The sequence below is a fragment of the Odocoileus virginianus genome, chromosome 25, assembly GCF_023699985.2.
Source record: "Odocoileus virginianus isolate 20LAN1187 ecotype Illinois chromosome 25, Ovbor_1.2, whole genome shotgun sequence".
Taxonomy (NCBI): Eukaryota; Metazoa; Chordata; class Mammalia; order Artiodactyla; family Cervidae; genus Odocoileus; species Odocoileus virginianus.
In genome coordinates this window covers 32,749,142-32,774,469 of record NC_069698.1, presented here as the reverse complement: position 1 = coordinate 32,774,469, position 25,328 = coordinate 32,749,142, and the positions used below count along the sequence as shown (strand labels likewise).

Sequence of the window (25,328 nt, the reverse complement as noted above, 5' to 3'; positions counted from 1 at the left end):
TCCAACTGTGTGTTGCTGGCACTAAGAAATACAGCCAGTTTTAAGACAGTTTTATTTAGTTAGTTATTTCTGGCTGTGCTGGGGCTGTGCTGCTGCATGGACTTTTCCCTAGTCGTGGTGAGTGGGGCCACTCTCGTTTCAGCGCACAGGCCCCAGGGCATGTAAGCTCAGTGGCGGGGCACTGGGGCTTGTTACTCTGCAGCATGTGGGCTCCTCCCAGATCAGAGCTCAAACCCATGTCTCCTGCACTGGCAGGCGGATTCTTTACCACTGAGCCACCAGGGGAGCCTCTATAACTGAGTTTTGCATGTTCGCCTTGTATCATGTAACACTGCTAAGTGATCTGACCCCTTGATTCTGGCACCTCGTTTTTGGTAGAGTACTTAGGATTTTCTAAACAGACAATCAGTCATACACACCAAAAGACAGCTTTGTTTCTTCCTTTCCAGTTTGCCTGCCTATTTCTTTTTCTTGCCATATAGCACTGGTTGGGATCACTAATGTTTAATAAAAAAGTGGTGAGGCCTGACATCCTTGCTTGTCCCTGATCTTTGAAGAAAACGATTATCTTTCACTATTATTAAAAATATTTGCAGGTTTCTCATAAATGAGCTTCATCAAGATAAAAAAGTTTCTATTTCTAGCTACTGAGAGAGATTTTGCCGAAAATAGATACTAGCTTTGTCAAATCCTTTTCTTCACCTACTGAGCTAGTTTTATGGCTTTTCTCGTCTAAACTGTTACTATGATGAATTATATTCATTTCCCAACAATAAACCAATCTTTCAGTCCTGGACAAATCCCACTTGTCAATGAGGTATTGTCCTTTACATGTATTGAATCATTCAACTTGCCCCAATTCTGACAATTTTTCCTTCTATTATTCATAAGGAATATTGATCTGTAGTTTTCTTTTCTTGAAATACATTTTTCTACTTTTGGTTTCAGTGTAATGTTGGTCTCACAGGGTAAATTTGCAAGTTTTATCTCTTCAATTTTCTGAGAAAACTTGTAGAGAATTGGTATTATTTCTTCCTTAAATGTGTGGTGTAACTCACCAATAAATTTTATTGCTACTGATTTTATTTTTGGGTGCCTAAGTTTGAAACTAAAAAATTAATTTCTTTAATATGAAATACACAGCTTATCTTTTCATCAGTTACATTCAATAGCCTTTGGCTTTCAAAATATTTGTCTGTTGTTTATAATATTCCACTATTCTCTTTTACTGTCTGCAGACTATGCAGTGATGTGCGCCTCTTTCGTTTATTTTGGGTTATTTGTTTCTTCTCTTTTTCTTACTCAGTCTACCTAGAAGTTTATCAATTTTACCAACATTCTTAAGCATCTTGTGATTCCATTAATTTTTCTCTATTGTTTCCCTGATGTCTATTTCATAGATTCATGCTCTTATCTTTATTTCCTTTCTTCTGCTTTCAAATTAATCTTTTTTTCTAATTCTCTGACATAATCTATTGCCACTAATTTGAAACTCTATTTTCTAATAAGGCATTTAGTTCATATATTTTCCATTAGCCACTGCTTTTAGCTACATCTATCTAATTTTGATGCATCATTTTAATTTTCATTCAGTTCAGAACACCCTGAAATTTCTATTTTGATTTGTTCATTGTTCCTGGGGTTATTCAGAAGTGTAAATAATTTCCAAATAATGTGGGGATTTTCTAGATATCTTTCTGTTGTTAATTTCTAACTTAATTTCACTGTGGTTGGAAAACATAATCTGTATGCCTTGAATCCTTAAAAATTTGCTAAAACTTGTAAACCCTACTTGTTATACCTTCATGGCCAAAGACAAAAGTTCCAGAATGTTCTCTTTTCATTTTAAAATTCAAAACTCCCTCAGATATTTGCTCAGGGACCGGGATGGGGAATACATGTAAATCCATGGCTAATTCATTTCAATGTATGACAAAAACCACTGCAATGTTGTAAAGTAATTAGCCTCCAACTAATAAAAATAAATGGAAAAAAAAAAAAAAGATATTTGCTCAGTAATATATTTATGGTATTAACCCCAAATCATTTCCTTCTCATATGCTTCTCACTTCTGAGTAGGGAGAATATTGTCTATTTGAAAATATTCACCCTAAATCAAGGCTTTAAATAATATAACCTTATGATTAATAAGGTTATTAATTATATGGTGATTACCTCTAAATATTGTAAGCTTACACCTTTTTGTTTTGTCAACATTTAATATATGCTTTCCCATCAGTTCGTGGCTTTTTAAGCCAAAAGAGATTATGTGTGGGAATGGGGAAGGATGAGATGTTTACAGTGATATCTTTAAATTTCTAATAATCTCCCAATTCTCCTAGACATTAAGATTACAAATAGCACAAATAAATATGGTTTCCAATTATTCTGTCACTCTATGGCTAAAGATTACAGCCCAAAAAGCTGGTTAAAAATCAAATTATATTCCCATCAGCTTGCATTATAAAATGTGTACAGGAAAAATTGTTTTCAAAATGATAGACTAAAAAGAAAACATAATTTAATAATGTATCATTACAGCTAACAAAAGATCACACGAAGTTCAACACTTTACTGAAACCTAAAACTTCACTTCTTTGTCCTTGTCTTTATGGCTAGTTTCTTTATGATAAGATCATTAAGTCTTACAGTCAAGCATATTATCTCCATAATTAATCTTTTTTATTAAGTATGAATTTTTGAATGTGAATCAGTCCTATCTTTTGAAAAGCTAATATGAACAATACAACTAGCAATAGCTGACACCTGGTACTGACTATTGAGAGAGTTAATTCTTAGGTAGGTTAATAAGGAGTCTGGGCTCTCAAGGAGGAGAAAGGGGTCCCAGGCTCTCAAGGAGGAAACAGGGACAAAATGCTTTTTCCTACATTGACTGATTTTAGTCACATGAGATGTTTTTTCTTAAACTCTGAGTTATGACAACAATCTTTAAGACTAACTTTCTTTACACAATAAAACAAATCTTGCTCAAAGGTATGTTTTTCCTTAAGCTCTGTACTAATGATTATTTAACAATGTATCTTGCTCAAGGACATGTTTCTTCTTTTTAACAAGAACCTTCTGACTAATTTGGTATCTTAAGACATATGTTGTGGGAGTGGGTCTGGTAAGACCCTTCTTTGTTAGTTCTAATCTTGTTAATTTAAGATGTTTGTTGTGGGAGTGAGTCTGGTAAAAGTATATAAGGCCTGGATAAGACTAACAAGTGGGGCACCTCTGTCCCCCTTCTGATGTCTAGGTCAGAAGCATTCTCTGTCCTTTTTCACTGTAATAAAACTTCTGCCATACAAAAGCTCTGAGTGATCAAGCTTAGTCCCTGGTCCCAAAGCTAAATCTTCTTCAGGACAACTTTAACTGTAAGCTATCACTATGTACCAGGTACTTCTAAGCCCTTTATCCGATTTTTTTTTTTTTTTTTGGTTATTGTTTTGTTATCTCATTTAATTCTCACAGAAGCTCTATAAAACAACTGCTGTCCTTATTTTCAGATTAGAAACTAGCAGCAATTAGATCAAGTAACCAGCTCTGGGGCCAGAACCCAGGCAATGTGGCTCTGCCCTCTGTGCTCTCTGTCATGTTACATTGCCCAACAATATTACAAATTGTAGACTCACACTGCAAAAACAGGGCAAAACTAACCTTTTAAAGAATTCATCTACAGAAATAAATGAAAAATGTTTGATTGCCGCACAATTTTTGAGGAGGAAAGACCCTGAATTGTAAATGGCAGCCTATTACTCTGACATTCTAAAAAGAAGAAAAAAGCAATTACTAAAGTGAAACCAAAAAAACAGCCTATTACTGACACACATGTGTAGAAAAATTCATATTTACAATATACTGACCAAGAATAGTTAAGTTAACTGTTGTAGTTGAGACTAACAGCTTGACATTCAGATTTGACACTGCTTCAGATTTGATTTCACAAATATCCCAAAAGCAAACTTTCCCCCATGGATCAGTGGGTAAGAATCCACCTTTAATGCGAGAGACACAGGAGATGTGGGTTCCATCCCTGGGTTGGGAAGATCCTTTAGAATAGGACATGGCAACCGACTCCTGGAGAATTCTGTGGACAGAGGAGCCTGGCAGGCTGCAGCCCATGGGGTTGCAAATGGTCAGGCACGACTAGGCACATGGCATGGCACCAGAAGCAAACACAGAAGAATATGCTCAACTTAAAAGTCTTTCATAATTTTACCTTTTGGTTTCGGGGTAAATCTTGAACATTTGATGGAGGCTTGTAATTCAGAACTAATCTTCTGAATTCCAAAAGATTGAATAATGACTGAAAAAGAACAACAATTTAAGATAACCAAAGGGAAAATTCTATTAACAGAACTATAAAAATATGACTAGTCTGAGAGATTTACTTTATATACAGAATATTTCCCACTAGCACAAGAAGGCCTATTTTCTCCCTAAGAAAAAGTCACACTTCTTTTATTTAGACATATGCTTGATCATTAACAATATTTATTGTACTGCAAAGCAGAAAATTATACTTGGACAACTCAAAAAATATAATATGTATTATTAAAAGTTTTCTATGTGCCTAAGCAGTTTCCCCAAAATTAAATGTATACAAATGCAAACTCAAGAACTTTTTCAACATATTAAGTACAACATGAGTTTTCTAGAGGTATCAATTCTACAAAAATACAGTACAAATAAATCTATAGGCCAGATGCCAGGTTATAGAGACTCAAAGAAATTATGTATTATCACTAATGGTCAAGGAGACACAGTTTAGGAAGGAAACAATATTTAATTAAAACAACAGCAATGTTACACAAAAATACAGTAATACTGATCACATAGAGTATAATGAAAGCATATGGAAAGATGCTCATGGAAAAGTTTCCTGGAGCTACCCTTTTAAACTATAGCTTGCAATCCATTAATGTCAAGATAAACATTAACTTTAAAAAATGAAATAAAATGTAATGGAAAATATTAGAACATGTCATAAAGAGTAAATTTACCAGAGTATTATTTATAAAATTTTCATTGGTGAAATTGTCATACATATACGTAAAGTGTTTCACAATGTAAAATGTATTCCTTTCTGAGTTGTAGTTTATGAAGTTTGAAAATCATTGCACAAGAGGCGATGATGCATTAAAATCTTAGTAAAAGATGGGCTAGCCAACTTGCTAGGAAATAAACATAGCATCATAAGCCAATAAGGAAACAAAAATTTGTTTAGTATTGGATGTTGGGAAAACTGGTCCACTATAAATAGAGTCAGATACAGATGTACATAGATGCAAATCAAAGACCTATATATAAAACGTAAAACCATAAAACTGATAATTGTGACCTGAAGTATTTCTTTAGTAAACAATGTGAACATATTCATTTATGCATTCTTTTAACAAATATTTATGGAGCACCCACAACATGCCAGACACAAGGAAGACAGGCAGCAGAGAGTAAAACACACCAAGTCGTTTCCGCCTTTCATACCATCTTGTGATTGCAATTTAAAACAATGAGAGTGGATGTTATAAACTAGAAAGAACGTGAATACAATAGACCAAAATCAGAAACTTAAGAAGCATTTAAAAGCCAAAGGAAAAAGAGGTATAAAACAAAATATGAATAGTAACAGAAGTGGCGAGTCTGAGGGCACAGAAAAAAAAGGAAAAAGCTTTCAAACATAGTTGTGCATCAGAGTAACAGCAGAGCTTTAAAAAATGTTTATGTCTGGAATTTCTCAACAAAGATATAAAGTACCAGAGATTCTGAAGTACAAGAATCAATCACTGGCAAATTTCATGAAGGAGAAGATTAGTAAAGGTTGGAGGTTGCCCCATCCAAAGAAGGTAAGAGCAGGAAAATATTCTTTATATTTAGCAGTTGGGAACTCGCCTTTCCAATAAGATGGTAAGATAGCACCAATGAGTCCTAAAGAAATGGGATAAAAGTAGAGGTCAAAGTATGGACTGTTCTTACAAGGGATTTATATACGAAAAAGAATGACAAATCTAGAGAAGCTGAATCCACTTCTGTCCTCTGAGCTCCTACTGGAAAATATTTTTTCTTCTTTTTGAACACCCTTTAGATTTCCCCTGGCGTGGGTCTTTACTAGTTATAGAATTTGAGATGGCCAGTTATCTTTTCCCAGCACGTTAAATATAGCATTTCTGCTGAGAAGCCAACTGTCAGTCTTATTTTTGCTCATTTATTGAAGCAATATATCTTCTTCCTACTGGCTACTTTTAGGGTTTTCTCAGTTTTGAGTTCTTTCTATTTTACTATGATGTGCTTTTGTGCAGTATTCTTTACGTTCATACTACTTGGTTCCTATTGCTTCCCGAATCTGTGGCTTGATTTCTTTCATCAAGTTCAGAATATTCTTCGTCATCTCTTCTAATAGTGTTTTTATCCTATTTCCTTTTTAGTTTCCCTCTGGAACCACAAATAAACTGTGTTAGTACAATTTACTCCATGTCCAAAATATCTCTTCTATGCTCTCATCTGTATTTCATGGCTTGAGTGTGAAAATGTTCCTCAGACAAACTGTCCAGTTGACAATTCTCTGGTCACGCTGTGTATCCTTCAGTTGTGTCTAATATACTGCAAAATTCATCCACTGATATCCTAATTTAATTTATGATATTTTTCAGCTCTAAAATTTCTTTAATAGTTTTTAGTTTTCTACCAAAAATTCTCAGTTATGCTTCTAATTCCTTAAGCATATTAGTAGTTACATAACAAACCATTCAATTTTAACTTTTACCTACATAGTTAGATTTCTAATTATCCATTATTTTCTCTTAATTTGGGGACATGTCTTATTTTCTGATATGACCAATTATGAATAACTGAGAGCTAGACATTGTATGTAAAAAACTGAAGAAAGTTCAAAGTTCAAGATGGTATTATCTTCCACCAAAATTTACATTTCCTTCTGGCAGGCCCCAAGACTAAAGCATTTGCAATCCTATATTACCTTGATCCAATCAATTATGAGATGATCTTAAGCTGGGATTCACAAGTTATAAAGCCTGGCCTCTACTCAATTCTCAGGTGATCCTAGAGTCTAGCCCTTTAGAACTCAACTGAAAATCTTAGGTGTTTCCAAGACTTTCAATCTTGTGTGAAACTTTGCTTAGTTTCCAGCCAATCAGCAGCCACTTCTAAAACTGCCTCAAAGATCAGTTCAGTTCAGTTGCTCAGTCACGCCAGACTCTTTCAGACCCCATGGACTGCAGCACCCCAGGCTTTCCTGTCCATCACCAACTCCCAGAGTTTACTCAAACTCATGTTCACTGAGTCGTTGTTGCCATCCAACCATCTCATCCTCTGTCATCCCCTTCTCCTCTGGCCCTCAATCCTTCCCATCATCAGGGTCTTTTCCAATGATTCAGCTCTCCGCATCAGGTGGTCAAAGTACTGGAATTTCAGCTTTAGCATCAGTCCTTCCAATGTATTCAGGACTCATTTCCTTTAGGATGGACTGGTTGGATCTCCTTGCAGTCCAAGGGACTCTCAAGAGTCTTTCTTCTCTAACACCATAGTTCAAAAGCATCAATTCTTTGGCGCTCAGCTTTCTTTATAGTCCAACTCTCACATCCACACATGATTACTGGAAAACCCATAGCTTTGACTAGACAGACCTTTGTTGGCAAAGTATGTTTCTGCTTTTTAATATGCTCTCTACGTTGCTCATAGTTTTTCTTCCAAGGAGTAAGCGTCTTTTAATTTCATGTCTGCAGTCACCATCTACAGTGATCTTGGAGCCCCCCAAAATAAAGCCTTTCACTGTTTCCATTGTTTCCCCATCTATTTGCCATGAAGTGATGGGACCAGATGCCATGATCTTAGTTTTCTGAATGTCGAGCTTTAAGCCAACTTTTTCACTGTTCTCTTTCACTTTCATCAAGAGGCTCTTTAGTTCTTCTTTGCTTTCTGCCATAAGTATGGTGTCATCTGCATACCTGAGGTTACTGATATTTCTCCCAGCAACCTTGATTCCAGCTTGTGCTTCACCCAGCCCAGCGTTTCTCATGATGTACTCTGCATATAAGTTAAATAAGCAGGGTGACAATATATAGCCTTGATGTACTCCTTCTTCGATTTGGAACCAGTCTATTATTCCATGTCCAGTTCTAATTGTTGCTTCTTGACGTGCATACAGATTGGTCAGGTGGTCTGGTATTCCCATCTCTAAGAATTTTCCACAGTTTGTTGTGATCCACACAGTCAAAGCCTTTGGTGTAGTCAATAAAGCAGAAGTAGATGTTTTCTCAAAGATAAAACAGCCCAAAAAATGAAGCTTACTGTCTGAAAATCCTGTTCTCTCAAAGTGTAGCCTCAAAATTCCTCAATGCTTTAGGGCTTACGATGCCTTCAAAACACTGGTTTCATTTTTGTTTTTAGACTCCAGCAATATATGACCAAGTGGATGGTTGAAAAGAACTTAATATGCTATTACCCAAAGCAGAATTGATGACCATAGATTATCACAACAAATCACAGGAACTCATTTTAAGCCCCAATCTATACTCTAGATCGGGCATAGTAGTAGTATTGGTCAACATATTTCTTCAAAAGGGGTGGGAAAGTGTAATCGCCACTACTGTCTAAATTACATTTGTGAGGCATACACATTGAAAACAAGTATCCTTTTATTGAGCTCAAAGCCAGTATATGAATTCTGAAATCTGTTAAGAATTTGACTAAACTCGTGGAGGGTGAGAGTTTAAATACATAATTTATGGAAAACAAAAAAAGTGATGACAAGAGAGCAGAAGGAGATAGAAACTCTCTATGATGAAAGATACTAAGGAAAACCAACAAAAATTCTCCTTGGTGGATTATTAATATTTAAAAATGAAATAGTAACAGATAAGTTTCAAAGTGTGAGAAAAAGAGTGGCCTGATTAAAAGATGAAAGTCTGTATACAGAGCAATTAAATCCCTTTGGCCTTCCCAGACGGAGAGGTATCAGACAACTACTCTCTCCTTCTGTGGAATATAGGAAAATTTAGACTTGGGATATAACTGAACTGAACTGACTCGGGTTCATAAACCTTATCATCCAACCCACAACTCTTCTGAGGACGAAAAAGGGCTCTACAATGAATTAATAAGTGCTGACGCATCTACAATAGGAGTAAACTGGGACTGTACCAGGCAACCCAAGAAGCAGAGGCACCTTACTCCTGAGCGTCTCAGAGGATTCCAAATGGGCATGGTGCTAAGGGCCATGAGAACTCATGAATTACTTGAACTTAACACCCCAAACTAGAGAGAGGAACAGAGTAGAAAAAGCAGCCCCAAAGAGTACCATCTGCATAAAAGTTGCTTTTGAACAGGATGAAAATACTCCTGACTAGTTAAGTGGTTGATATCCAATCTAAAGACAGTAAGGCTAATATTGTCAGCATCCAAAAGTTATGTAAGCCACTCTCTGCATAATTTCTTTTTGCTAACAATCCCTTCCTGATATTCTGTTCCTCTTTTCTTCCAAAATACTTAGGTCTCAGTACCTAAAGGACCAAGTATAACAAAGCTGTACCTTCTGTAGCTTACCCACCGTTACCTACTCTGAAGTTAGAGGTTTGTAATTCTTATAAACTATAATCGTTAGAAATACTTTTAGAGAAGAGAATTCCCAGTTGTTTCACACTAGTCTTGCCAACTAAGTAAATTCCATCCCTGAGAAAATTTTTGTAACTGAAACTTTATAGTGCATTTATGTCACAATTTGGACAAGTTCCAACTTGCTTTGAAAAAAAATCAAAACCTCCCAACACTAATACAGATTTCCTACCCAAAGTTCCTTTCATAAGTGAAAAGTTCAATTAATTATGATAAACATATTTGAGATGTCTGTTGAATTAAGTAAATGTCAAGGAATGAAAAAATAAAATATTTCAATTACTAGAAGTGAAAATTAAAAGCTACTTAAAATGGTTTAAGAGACTTTAAAGTTACATTCAAAAACAAAACAAAGATCACTAGACAAATTTTTTTTTCCCATCCACAATTTCCTAAACTGAAGCTTACTGTTTTCCTACATTCCCAAAAGACAGTATCCTATTACTTCATTAGAAGCCAAAATTTTCAAAGTTATGTTATTTCTTCTAGATGTTTAAAGCACCAATTCTAACTAACAAATACTGATTCTCTGCAAGCACTTTCTTACTTCCTACAGTTTTCTAAGAGAAGCTGCTAATCAATGAGCCTCATTTACTGGCCGTAATAGTGTAAAGGCAGCATCCAAATACAGGCAGCAAAACATACTCATAAGCACTCAGATCACAGCCTTAAAATTGTGTTTCACATTTTAAAGTGACAACTAAATTATGAAATTTAAACAATGAAATGCAAAAGAATTTACTAGCAGTGCAAGTATTAGGATAGCAAATAAAATTTGAGCTATTGCTAGCATGTAAGTGGATAATTAATGCATACTCAAGACCAAAAACAAAAGTATTATTACAAATTCATGTTAATTCCAAGTATTCCTTAATATTTTAATAGCCTGGAAAACAAACAACATATCGTGTTATTAAATGGTGTGTACCATAGTTGAATAAAAGTGAGGCACGAAACCAGAAAACCAAATTGTATAATACTATTTGCTAGAAGCAAAAAGACAGAAAAGAGCTGGATATTATAACACTGAAGTAGAAAAAAAAATTAATCACCTAGAGAACACAATTAATTACCTTTAGAATAGAAAAATTTAATAACCTGTTAGTTGCTTTAATATCATATGAAAGTTAATACTGTATTCAGGTTGGAACGGACAAAATGAAGAGATATTTTGGATGTAAAATAATGTAAATTAGAAAACATCTACTGATTTAAAAAGACTCATCAGAAACACTAAATGAGCTACCGTTCAGCTATATTAGGAAATTAAGCACAAATATTAATTTTCCTAAAGAGTAATTAAAACTAAGAGCATGTTATTATTCATAGGTTATTTAACTTAAGGAGATTATTTAGTTTAAGGTTTCACAATTTGAAAGATAACATTACCAATGTCTGAGAATACTAAAGAATTATGACAACAGTCATATCATGTAAGAGTTAAAAAACTAGTCCAAATTGAAAAGATGGTTATCTATGCATACAAATATTTTTCACTTTAGAATAAGAAGCTAAATAAAAAATTCCAAGTTAGAAAGAAAATGTTATTCTTAATTTATTTTTATTCTTTCATTCTCACATATGTATTAAGAATTACTTGTCAATCTATTTCCTCCTGAAATAAAATGTCCTCTTTTATAAAAAAAAGTACTTAAATGACTATAATTACTGAATGACATTTTCTATTATAGATAAATCTGATCTGACTCACACACACACACACACACAAAAACAGTCTTGGCTTCCTATCTTGGTTATGAAGTGAAGTGTTAGTCACTCAGTTAGGTCCGACTCTTTGTGACATCATGGACTGTAACCCACCAGGCTCCTCTATTCGAGGAATTTTCCAGGCAAGAATACTCGAGTGGGTAGCCATTCCCTTCTTCAGGGGATCTTCCCAACCCAGGGATCAAACCTAGGTGTTCTGCACTGCAGGCAGATTTTTTTGTTTGTTTTTTTTGTTTTTACCATCTGAGCCACCAGGGAAGCCCCATCTTGGCTATGTTCTTTCCTAAATTTGCAGGGATTTATATACAAAAATGTTTTCTTTTCACTCTGACAATTCCCAACAACAGAGAAGGAGGAGAAATTAATTCTGAATAAGGCATTGGCAGTGTTTTATCATGAAAAGTCCATACTGGGAATGAAGAACAAAGTAGAGTGGGGAATACTGCAATCGCCAAACTAGGTTAGTAGAAAGGCATATTAAAACCTTGTTTGCAGTGTGTGTGTGTGTGTGTGTGTGTGTGGAATACTGCAATCGCCAAACTAGGTTAGTAGAAAGGCATATTAAAACCTTGTTTGCAGTGTGTGTGTGTGTGTGTGTGTGGAATACTGCAATCGCCAAACTAGGTTAGTAGAAAGGCATATTAAAACCTTGTTTGCAGTTAGTAGAAAGGCATATTAAAACCTTGTTTGCAGTTAGTAGAAAGGCATATTAAAACCTTGTTTGCAGTGTGTGTGTGTGTGTGTGTGTCTGTGTGTCTGTATATATATATAACTAAAAAGAAACACAACTCCAACCCACTTTTCACTGCTGCCAGGCCCACCAGATAAGACCTGCATAAAGATCCTTACCTGAATAACAGCACTAAACCAGCAAGTATTGCCAACATTCTTTAGTCCAACAGGAGCTTTGTCCTGCCTTTTTCTATCGTAAGGGTTTCGAGAATCTCTCCAAACTTCAGTTGGTGTCCTCTTCAAACATGCTTTATTTTCTGCTATGCTGGCCTCAAGAACTCTTAAACGATGGGTAGAAAATAATGGTGAAAAAATACAGCATTAATTTAGCACTGTATGGTAAAAAAGAGCATACTATAAACTAAGGATTTTGATAAATTAAGGCCTAGACAATGCATTTGGAAAAGGAATACTTAACATTAAATTTGCTCAAGTGGATTCTAGTTTTCTAGAACATAGCATAGTTCTAGTTTTCAAGAACAAAGTAGTAGCAATGCTAATAGATCAAAACATAGGCAGCAGTTTTTCCTCAGAAAACAGATTTTAATCGCAAAAAGATAGCATTACATAATAGGAAATAGATATATTAAGTTATATTTCAACAAATTAGAGGCTTAATATCAGGAATATAGTACCTAGATAAGTGTTCTGAAAAGTCATTGTATTAAAGTACATATTTACAATATACATAATGATTAGCTTTTATAAGAATTTCTTTGAATCATAAGAAAATTAAAAATGGAAAAACACTGCACTTTCATCCCTCTGATCATTAATTCCCTTTTCTATTTAAAAAAAAAAGTTAAGGTAAATTCTAGGGTTCCTTTCAGTTCTACAGATCCATACTCTACAACAGCTACTGAAAAATAAGGGGAGAGAATATTTATGTGTTCACTTCATTTCCAATAGTTTGCCTAGAGAAAAATCTACTGTAATAAACACCTACATATCAGAATAATAAAAGATAAACCTCTTCAAAATAAGTACATCTACAGAATATCTAAAACATATCTAAACATGACTAACAGTAATGCTACTCTGCTGAATGGTGTTTATCTTGCTCTTAAGCAAGAAAATGCTGAAAAACCCTAATCCCTACATATAAACTAACATGCATTTGCCTACTCAAGACATGTGTTACTTACTATTCCAAATTATCATGAATAACAGCCAAATATCTTAACTCATTTTATGTTCACTACAAAAATCTCAGTTAGTATGAGTTTTTTCAACTTTTTGCCTTCTTGAAAAAAAAAATCTCATTCATGCTACACTATTTTTCTCCTAAAGATTTTGCTCTATTAGATCAATATCAAACTAATACAGTGATCTTCCTTAATTATGGAGAAGCAGAATATTTTTCATCTCTAACTGTAATATGACCTTATATACAGTGCATTAGATTCCAAATCAGTATTACTTAAAATAACTTATATGAATATAGGATAGAGTTTTTCTTTGGGAATCAATTAAATCACATACTGGGTGGGGGGGGAGCAGAAAACATGATACATTAAAATGTAAAGGTCAAAGTAAACTCACATATTTAAAAATAAACAGTTTACACTTTTAAGAGTGATCTAACATTAGCAGCAGTACTCTCTGCCCAACTATCAACTCTCACAAGGAATCTCAGCCCCTAGAGGCTTTTTCTCTTAAATTATTTAACAATAAGCAGTGCTAGAACTCCTTGGAAGGTATTTAGTTAGATGATTCCGGGACTTGAGAATATCAATGTTTATCTGGAACATCCCACTCTAATCAAAAACGAGTTCTCAAGAACATAAAAGGGAAGTAAGTCAAAGAGCCAACTTGAGAGACTTTCTACTGTTCCTTGCACAATTTAGCAAGACACAAGAAAAATCAACTGTACAAATTAAATTTGTACAAGGTGACCACTTCGAAAGAGAGAATACATAGTATACAAAAGGTAAATATAACACCAAAGTCTGTTTTATATAAAAAAGGTATATTTAATCATTTATTGACTTTCATAAGTGGGAGCAATTTTCATTTGAAAAGTCTGTTCCTTTTGTTACATATGTATATCTAGAAGTATAAATTAATGAATCTTATTTCTACACTGGTAATCAGAAATGAGCAAACTAAAACAAGCAATGGGTTCTGGGAAAAGTAGCAAATATATTATAAACAGGAAAGAATTAGTGCCAATAGTCATTTATTAGTTGGTGCAAAAGTAACTGCAGTTTCATATCCTGAATTTTAAATCATTATAACAAGGTTCAAACATACCTATGCTAAATCAAAATAGGAACCATTACAATTAACACATTTTTTCCCAATGAGAAATGTCTGTTTATTCCTACAGCATAAAAATCTGTGTTTTGGGATTCACCAAACTATTGGAAAGCATTTTCTACCTACTGCTGGTTGTAGAAATGTTTTCCCTGCAAAAAGATGTCAAGATGCTTGAAGAAGTGGTAGTTGGTTGGCGAGAGGTCAGACGAATATGATGAGGCAAAATTTCATGGCCCAGTTTGTTCAACTTCCGAAGTTATGTGACATATGGTCAGGCATTGCTGTGGAGAAGAATTGGGTCTTTTCTGTTGACAATGCCAGCTACAGCTGTTACAGATTTCAGTGCATCTCATCAATTTGCTGAGCATACTTCTCAGATGTAATGGTTTCCCTGGATTCAGAAAGCTATACTGATCAGAGGGCAGCAGATCACCAAACAGTAGCCATGACTCTTGGTACAAGTTTGGCTTTGGAAAGTGATTTGGAGCTTCTTCCCAGTCCAACCACCGACTGGCCATGGGCACGCTGTCATCTAAAACCCGCTTTTCATCACATGTCACAGTCTGATTGAGAAACGGCTCACTGTTGTTGCATAGAATAAGAGGAGACAACATTTCAAAATGGCAATTTATTTGTTCATGAGGCGCCCACTTATCAAACTTTTTCACCTTTCCAATTTGCTTCAAATGCCACATAACCTCAAAATTGTCAACACTGAGTTCTTGGGCAACTTCTCTGTGTAGTTTTAAGAGGATTAGCTTCGATGATGGCTCTCAATTGGTCATTGTCAACTTCTGATGATCAGCAACTGAGCTCCTCATCTTCAGGGCTCTAGTCTCAAAAGTTTTGCAAAACTTCTTGAACCACCACTGAACTGTAGGTTTCTTTAGCAGTTCCTGGGCTCTATGCATTGCTCATATTGAGTTGTCTTTGCTGCTTTACTACCCATTTCGAACTCAAACAAGAAAATTGCTCGAATTTGTTTTTTTTCCCCTAACCTCATTTTCATATATAAAATAAACAGCAAGTAATAAATCATTAGCAAAAAAAAAAGAAATGTGCATTTTAATGACATATAACTACATTTAAGAATTTATTCCAATATCAAACAGCAAAGTTCAACAATGCAAAACCACAATTACTTTTGCACCAACCTAATATAAAAGGCAGAAGAGGCATCCAGCAACTGACTAGCACTTGTGGGCAGGTATAATAACCATTAAAAAAAAATTCTATAGTATATTCCAAAAGCATAAACTAGTCGAAAGTCAAGGAGAACTACACTCATTCTCCTAGGTGGATGATCCTCTACCACTATATGCTTTTAAACTTCTAGTTGTAATAAAATACTAACTTAAAACTCTAGTTATAATAAAATGAAATAGAAATAACCCTTTTTAATGCCAACACATCAGATCACTTGTATCATAATGACCAGGCAACAGGTTACGTAGACATTAGCTATGGAAAACTTCAGAAGAGTTGATTTCTACAAAATACACCCAATCTACAAAAATTAAAATGTATACGTAGTCACATGAAGTTAGTAACAAAATGAGACTCGGCCTCAAGACAACACTGAGTAAAACTAGGTCTCCTGCTCCCCATACCTGTCAACGACCCATTCCAAATCTACAATTCAGACTGCTCTGAGGTAACAATATTCTTCTAATTCCAGATCTAGTTAAGATTACTAAAAACTAGAAGGTATTATTTTTAAATGTTTCAATACAATTAATTCAGTCACCCTCTCTTCAGTCCCCTCCCACCAAGAAAATACATCTCTTGATTTTTATGGTGGGAAATGTATGGCCTCCAATGTATTTTCTAGGACCGAGCAGCTTACCTGAACTTTTTGTTACAAGCTAGGAGGGAAAGAAAGTCAAGAATATAAACTGAAGATACCATCTCCCCAGCATTCCCATGGATCTTTTTTTCTACAGAGGAAAAATTGGACACAAACTGTAATAACTGAATAGAGCTCAAGATATACATGTTCCCTGCTTCTCAAAGTGAACTAAGATATAAAGATTTTCAAGTATATGTGTATGTGTGAAAGTGAAAGTCGCTAAGTCGTGTCCGACTCTTTGTGACCCCAGGGCCTACACAGGCCATGGAATTCTCCAGGCCAGAATACTGGATTGGGTAATCTTTCCCTTCTCTATGGGATCTTCCCTACCCAGGGATCAAACCCAAGTATCCAGCATTGCAGGCGGATTCTTTACCAGCTGAGCCACAAGGAAAGCCCTTATATGCATGTGTACACATAATTAAATGTATATTATATATATAACTGAATTCTGTCATATGGTAGAGATCATCATACATTATAACAAAAATACGAGTTTTAAAGATATAGACTTATAATTCTCCGTATGTGTGTATTAAGTTGTTCAGTCAAGTCCCAACTCTTTGCAACCCTATGGACTGTAGACCACCAGGCTCCTCTGTCCCTGGGATTCCCCAGGCAAGAATACTGGAGTGGGTTGTCATTTCCTCTTCAAGGGAAGTAGACTATTGAGAGTCCCTTGGATAGCAAGGAGATCAAACCAGTCAATCCTAAAGGAAATCAATTCTGAATAGTCACTGGAAGGACTGATGCTGAAGCTGAAACTCCAATACTTTGGCCACCTGATGCGAAAAGCCAACTCAGTGGAGAAGACCCTGATGCTGGGAAAGACTGAAGGTAAGAGGAGAAAGGGAAGGCAGAGGATGAGATGGTTGCATGGCTTCACCAACACAATGAACATGAGTTTGAGCAGACTCTGGGAGATGGTGAAGGACAAGGAAGCCTGGTGTGCTGCAGTCCACTGGGTCACAAAGAGTCAGACATGACTGAGCGACTGAAGAAAAAGCACCACCACCTCCAGAGGATCTTCCAGACCCAAGGGTCGAATCCATGTCTCTTGTGTCTCCAGCATTAGCAGGTGGGTTCTTTACCATCAGTGCTACCTGGGAAGCCCTACAATATTCCTTAACCATGTGATAATATGGTAGAAATATGGTACCTAAAAATGGTGGATGAAAGAATGCCATGACTTTGTGATCACCTTGATTTAGAACTTACAAAATATTCAGTTTTGTAATCACTAGGGACTTACAACATGCCCCAGTAGGTTTCTTCCTATGTCTGCCCCCCAGCTTTTAAAGGACCTTATAAACACATTTATTACACTGCACAAAATTATGAACCAACCAGTCTCTCCTATCAGCATCAGAGGATAGAAACAGGGATTTGTTTCATCCCTAGAGCATACTTGGTTAAAAAAAAAATGGAGTTAAACAAGTGTTTGAAATATAATGTTAGATATCAGATGTTGTTCTTTGTTGTTGTTATTGTCATTTGGAAAAGCCCAACCTCTAGCCCAAATATGAGCCCTCCAGTCCCAAGTTCTTGTCCTTTCTGAGAGTCCAGTTCTGGCATTATGAATATAAATTTTATATAAACCAAGTCCTCATAAGGGTTCCTTCCTGGCCTCACCAAAGTAAAGTCAATGATTCTACCTAGACTTTAAAGAGAGAGTGAGAGAGAGAATAAAAAACAACACTGCAAATCTCAGAGCTCAGAAATAGCTTAGAACAAAATGTAGCATACTGACAAAGGCAACCCCCCAAATCAACCCCAACTAGAATCACTTTACCTTCCCAACACTAGTCATGACTATGACATTCAACAATAGAAACAGATGACAAAACATTTTTGCTGTCTCTTTTCCTTCCACACACTATATTGAAGGAATCTTTAAAGCACTTACTTAACAGTAAATGTTCCCATTCCTAGTACTAATTTTGAGGGCTTTTGTGTGTGTGTATTTAAATCACACTATAGAAAACATTCCATTTTGATCATTCAAATCCAATTTTAGCAAGCAACATACCAGAAAATTTGCATGTCATTTAAGCTATACACATCAACCGGAAAAAAAAAAAATGAAAGGTGGAAGAGAGGGATAGAGGGTGAAAGAATCATCTACATTTCCTTTAAAAAAAAAACAAACAAAAAAGCTGGGTATTTTGACTGGGATCACACTAAATCCATAAGTCAATTTAAGGAGAGCTAATCAGTTTTACAATCTTAAATCTTTCAATTTGTAAAATACAATATATTTCCAGTTACTTCCATATTCATTAATATGTCTCAGTGTTATTTAATAATTTTCTTCTTAGAAGTTCTTGCACATTTTTTTTATTCCTGGTCTTTAATAGTTTTATGTGTTATAAATGGTAGCCTTAAAATTTTTTCTCCTTATCATTCTTTATTCTACATAAAAATATAACTTTTTGTATATTATCAATTAACATAGCTAAACACATTTTTTCCTGGTAAAAGTATTTTACTGAGAGGTGATTTGTATATAAGATACACAAAACTTAAATGTACAGTCCAGTGAAATTTTTACCAATGAATACACCTATGTAACCACCACCCAGACCAAGATACAGAAAATTTCTATCATTCCCAAAAATCCTCTCATGCCCTTTTTCCAACAAACAGTGTCCGTTCTAGTTCTCAGATAATCAGCATTCTGACCACTTCTACCGCCATAGATTAGTTTATGCCTGTCCTTAAACATCACGTAAATGGATTCATACAGCAGGTTTGCGTCAAGTCTCTCTCACTCAGCATGTTGCTCTGGGGATTCCTCCACATTTTTTAGAAGTGTCTGGAAAATGTTTTCCATTACATCGCTTCGAATTCCATTGTGTGAATGTACCACCACTGTTCACTATTCTGCTCTTACAGATATTAGGCTGTTTACAGTTTTTAGTTCTGATCAATAAAGGCACTATGCATTCCTTCCTCAAGGGTCTAGACCGAGGAGTGGAAACATGGGCTGTGCCAAGTGCAAGCATAATATATGTAGAAATACACGAGAAATCTTCAGTTTTCCAAAGAGGTTATACCATTATACATTCTTACCAACAACATATGACACCTTCCAATTGCTTTACATACTTACCAATATTTGGTATGTCAGTCTTTCTAATTTTAGTCATTGTGTTGGTTATATTGTGATGGCTGTTCTCCAATGAGGTGACTCACCAAGCTTGCACCAGAGATTACCACTACTGCTGTAACCTATCATCATATCCCACAGGGCAACTAGTCCACAATCATTTACTGAATGCCAAAGAACTCTGTGTTTCTGCCATGGAAACTGCATGTTGGATAGGTAATTCCCTCCAAAAGCAGATGTGTTTCTCCAGCGGTGAGCACGCCTTGCCCCCTCTGCACAGACTGACTACACTGCCCCTTTGCTCACCTTCTAGTCTGCATTCTGACCCTTCTCAGGACTATCGGTGGTGCCTCATGGCTGCTGACACTTTCTTTTGAGTTACAGTTTTGCTCTCCCAGTATGACTGGTCATCTCATGCCATACTCTTATGGCCCTTGAAACCAATGTTTAATATTTTCCACTTTTTCAACTTGTAACCTGACAAGGAATGATAGTCAAAGAATTGGATGGACCTTCTATGCGCTCTACCATCCATGGACATCTGTTATTGTTAAGCCTTAAAATTATCCTTACAAATTCACTTCAAAAGACTTGTAATTGCCCCCCTAATCTACTCCTGTTCCAAACATCATCTTAAGGCATTCAACCCTCATAACTGCTTCCTAGGTACTAGATCAAGATGAAAAGAGTGAGAGTTACAGAAACCTATAACTTTTAGGTTACAGGTTTTTAAAATTCAGAATCCTGCCCCAACCATTCCTGGACATGTTGCTTTTTTCTTTCCCCAATGACAACTCTAGGCTGTTCTGGTTGGTAAACCTCCAAGTGGCTCCCAATCTTAATTTCAATTCAGACACCTAGAATTCTCTGTTGGACTGAATGATCTAAGAGTGTAAAAATAATGATTACTCAGATGAGTACACTGCTCACCAGTTCCTCTACAGTGGCCCATGTAAGCCCAAGCAGGTGTGAAGAGGGTGCACGCGCGTGCGTGCATGCTAAGTCACTCGATCACGTCTGACTCTTTGAGACCCCATGGACTGTAGCCCACCAGGCGGCTCTGACCATGGGATTCCCAGGCAAGAATACTACAGTGGGCCATGCCCCTCTCCAGGGGATCTTCCTAGCCCAGGGAATGAACTCTCATTTCTTACGTCTCTGGCATTGGCAGGTGAATTCCTTACCACTTGTGCCACCTGGGAAGCCCCCAAATAAGCCAAAGCAGGAGGTACAAAGGGTTCACGTACATTTTACAGAAATGTTACTGTTCTCCTGTATCAGCCTGTCTGGGTGAAACCTCAGGGAAGTAGACAATTATTGGGAAAAAAAGGTAAAATTAGAACTACTGAAAAGGGGCACACCGATTTTGTAGCAGTGGAGGCACTGCAACCCCCCCCCCCACATCTGTGAGTACAGGAGATGGTAGATCCATGAACAGAAGAAACATTAATAATTCTTTGCCTTTCAGAAATGACTTTAGAGCCCTAATGAAAAAGAAAAACACTCCGGTGAGGCTACCCCATACCACAGAATTCCGGTAGTTATTTTCTTTCCAGTCACTGAAAATCATTTTTTCAGTATTTTCATGTGTCTTATTGCCACATAAATTTGCATAATTTGTCACTTTCACTGTCACTATTTTTAAGACAATTCTGCCTTTTTCTCTAAGAAATTTTAAGATTTTCTCAGTCTTAAGTGCTCTGGAGTATCACTATAAAGAATTTAGGTACGGGTTTCTTTTAATTTTTCTAATGGAATTTGTAGACTCATGAAATTTAAGTTATCTTTTCACTTCTAAAAAATTTCTGTGATGATCTCTTTAAATTCTTCCTCTGACCCACTGCTTCCTCTCCTTCTGTAACATCAATTAATGTATGTTAGACCTACTCATTTTATTTGCCATGTCACTCAACCTCTCTCCATATTTTTTATCTTTTTAGCTATCTTTTACATGTTGGGTAATTTCTTCTCATATAGCTTACAGACTAACAACATATTCTTTAGCTAATTCTAATCTATTAAACTTGTGTTTCATTTTTTCTTTTTTTACTTAATAACTCTTATTTTCATTTCTAGAAGATATTTTCACAGTTCTTTTTCAAGTAGAGATTTACTGAATTACTAAAGTGACACAAATTTCTGCTGCACAACCATGGTACAACTTCTCAAGGGCAAATCCCATCACCTGCAACAACATTCCTCAAGCCCAGAGAACTATCTTTGCAGTATTATAGACATTTTGGAGAGGGGATACTTCTGATTTATCCTTATGGTGAATGTCATCCACTGACATAACCATTTTACAAGGGGAATGATTATCTACTAAAGCTTCCCACCTACTTACAGACAATGGCCTTTGACTTCCTTTTCTCACATTCAACAGAGATATCAAAACTGAAGCTCAAGTTTACATGTAGAAGCAAATTTCATCATGTCAAAAAGTGAATTTCAGCATTTCAAACTTATTTCCTTGGGTACTTTCTTTCACTTTGATTTAATCTGATTACAGCCCTTACTGTCTGAACAACCCTATAATACTTTCAAGAGATCTTAAAATATTTTATATCCAACAGAAACAACTCATTTTGGTTGCTTATACTAGAAAATTTGTTTTAGTCTACCATATTTCCTGACACAGTTGAAGGCATGCTGTTTGTAACAATTTTAACTAGAACCTAGCCCTACTTTCTACCCAACTTACTCAAAGTCATTTCACGAAGCAACCATTTTCACAACAAATATGCCTAGCATAAGCTAGCCACATGCAACTTACTAAAAAATTTCAGCTATCCATACTCGTTCCCTGTCTGAGCAGTAATAAATACATCCAATCCTGATGTTAAAAAAGTATTTATATTAAGAAGTACACTTTTAAAATGTTTAACTTTAGAAACTTTACTATGAAATTTATGGGTGCTGAAACAGACGACGCTATGATGTAAAAAGACAGGTTTTAGCATATCTAGTTATACACAGTAACATAGTATTCAAAATGTGTGAATTCATATTAAAGTATATATACTGAAAAAATATCATAATAAATGACACGGGGATTTTATTTAGTAAGATTTTGTCATCAAATAGTTAAATTCACTTTTAAAAATACTTTTGAAAAAATATATGTTTAAATATATTTTACCCTTTGACTTTAGAGTCTTAAGTCTTAATAAAATTCACTAGAATATTGTAGTTGTCAAATGTCTAACTAGAATGCTCATCCTTCCTTATTTCTAATACAATGTGATTTATAAATATGCTTATTTACTGCAGGTTGCATTTAACATTTTCTGTTACCTGGTATTATATAACCTACACATACCAAGAAAAAAATTACTGTGCAATAGTAAATATTCCTACTTTAACAGAGTATAATTTTATGTAAAATTTTGCATATAACACTATACCAAGTCTCTGTAATGTTATCTACAAGAACAATACTTGCAAAATATTTATTATTTAAGGGTATGCTAAAATTAAAAGATCAAGAAAAAGAAAGAACATTGTCTTAAAGAGATTTTTTCCATTTAGACAAAAATTAATGTCTTAAAAAATATATAACATACAGTGAATGTAATAAGATTAGGAATAATATAAACTCCTTTACTTTCAATTTTTTTTACCTGATTATTATATTCAATTTTAATTACAAAACACAAGATATAAAACTACTGATACTAACTTGGTATATAATCCTCCAGCCTTGTTTCTATTTATGCAGTAATGAAAATCAGTATATACAATATTATACATGTACTTTAAAAAATATTTCTATCACAGTATATGAGTGTGCTAAATTGCTTCAGTGGTGTCTGACTCCTTGAAACCCATGGACTGCAGCCTGCCAGGCTCCTGCGTGCATGGGATTCTCCAGGCAACAATACTAGAGTGGGTTACTATGCTCTCAGCTAGGGAATCTTCCAGACCCAGGGATAGAACTCAAGTCTCTTATGTCTCCTGCACTGGCATGCAGGTTCTTTACCACTAGTGCCACCTGGGAAGCCATCAGTTCAGTTCAGTTCATTTGCTTTGTCATGTCCGACTCTTTGCGACCCCATGAATCCCAGCACGCCAGGCCTCCCTGTCCATCACCAACTCCTGGAGTTTGCTCAAACTCATGCCCATTGAGTCGGTGATGCTATCCAGCCATCTCATCCTCTGTCGGCCCCTTCTCCTCCTGCCCCCAATCCCTCCCAGCATCAGGGTCTTTTCCAGTGAGTCAACTCTTTGCATGAGGTGGCCAAAGTACTGGAGCTTCAGCATCAGTGTCAGTCCTTCCAATGAACACCCAGGACTCATCTCCTTTAGGATGGACTGGTTGGATCTCCTTGCAGTCCAAGGAACTCTCAAGTCTTCTCCAACACCATAGTTCAAAAGCATCAATTTTTCGGCGCTCAGCTTTCCTCACAGTCCAACTGTCACATCCATACATGACCACTGGAAAAATCATAGCCTTGACCAGACGAACCTTTGTTGGCAAAGTAATGTCTCTGCTTTTTAATATTCTGTCTAGGATGGTCAAAACTTTCCTTCCAAGGAGTAAAAGTCTTTTAATTTCATGGCTGCAGTTACCATCTGCACTGATTCTGGAGTCCAAAAAAATAAAGTCTGACACTGTTTCCACTGTCTCCCCATCTATTTCCCATGAGGTGATGGGACCAGATGCCATGATCTTAGTTTTCTGAATGTCGAATTTTAAGCCAACTTTTTCACTCTCCTCTTTCACTTTCATCAAGAGGCTTTTTAGTTCATCTTCACTTTCTGCCATAAGGGTGGTGTCATCTGCATATCTGAGGTTATTGATATTTCTGCCGGCTATCTTGATTCCAGTTCTTCCAGCCCAGCGTTTCTCATGATGTACTCTGCATACAGCCTTGACATACTCCTTTTCCTATTTGGAACCAGTCTGCTGTTCCATGTCCAGTTCTAACTGTTGCTTCCAGACTTGCATACAGATTTCTCAGGAGGCAGGTCAGGTGGTCTGGTTTTCCCATCTCTAAGAATTTTCCACAGTTTGTTGTGATCCACACAGTCGAAGGCTTTGATGCAGTCAACAAACCAGAAATAGATGTTTTTTCTGGAATTCTCTTGCTTTTTCGATGATCCAACGGATGTTGACAATTTGACCTCTGGTTCCTCTGCCTTTCTAAAACCAGCTTGAACATCTGGAAGCTCATGGTTCACGAATTGCAGAACCTTGAATTGGAGAATTTTGAGCATTACTTTACTAGTGTGTGAGATGAGTGCAATTGTGTGGTAGTTTGAGCATTCTTTGGGATTGCCTTTCTTTGGGACTGGAATGAAAACTGACCTTTTCCAGTCCTGTGGCCACTGCTGAGTTCTCCAAATTTGCTAGCATACTGAGTGCAGTACTTTCACAGCATCATCTTTTAGGATTTGAAATAGCTCAACTGGAATTCCATCACCTCCACTAGCTTTGTTCATAGTGATGCTTTCCAAGGCCCATTTGACTTCACATTCCAGGATGTCTGGCTCTAGGTGAATGATCACACCATTGTGATTATCTGGGTCATGAAGATCTTTTTTGTACAGTTCTTCTGTGTATTCTTGCCACCTCTTCTTAATATCTTCTGCTTCTGTTAAGTCCATACCATTTCTGTCCTTTATCAAACACACCTTTGCGTGAAATGTTCCCTTGGTATCTCTAATTTTCTTGAAGGGATCTCTAGTCGTTCCCATTCTGTTGTTTTCCTCTTTCTTTGCATTTCTTTGCATGAGGAAGGCTTTCTTATCTTTCCTGGCTATTCTTTGGAACTCTGCATTCAAATGGGAATATCTTTCCTTTTCTCCTTTGCTTTTCACTTCTCTTCTTTTCACAGCTATTTGTTAGGCCTTCTCAGACAACCATTTTGCCTTTTTGCATTTCTTTTCCATGGGGATGGTCTTGAACCCTGTCTCCTGTACAATGTCATGAACCTCTGTCCATAGTTCATCAGGCTCTCTGTCTATCAGATCTAGTCCCTTAAATCTGTTTGTCACTTCCACTGTATAGTCATAAGG

General features: G+C 36.0%; 1 protein-coding gene across 9 annotated transcripts in view; it reads right to left on the bottom strand.

Moving 5' to 3' along the window:
• USP25 (ubiquitin specific peptidase 25) overlaps window positions 1–25,328 on the bottom strand; it is a 153,995-nt gene that overhangs the window by 86,013 nt on the left and 42,654 nt on the right. For all 9 annotated transcript variants that reach the window (XM_070455092.1, XM_020874611.2, XM_070455089.1 and 6 more), the window contains 2 exons: window positions 12,211–12,373; window positions 4,223–4,309 (listed from right to left, as the gene is read on the bottom strand). In XM_070455092.1, coding sequence (XP_070311193.1) covers window positions 4,223–4,309; window positions 12,211–12,373 — 250 coding nt within the window. The remainder of the gene's footprint in view (window positions 1–4,222; window positions 4,310–12,210; window positions 12,374–25,328) is intronic.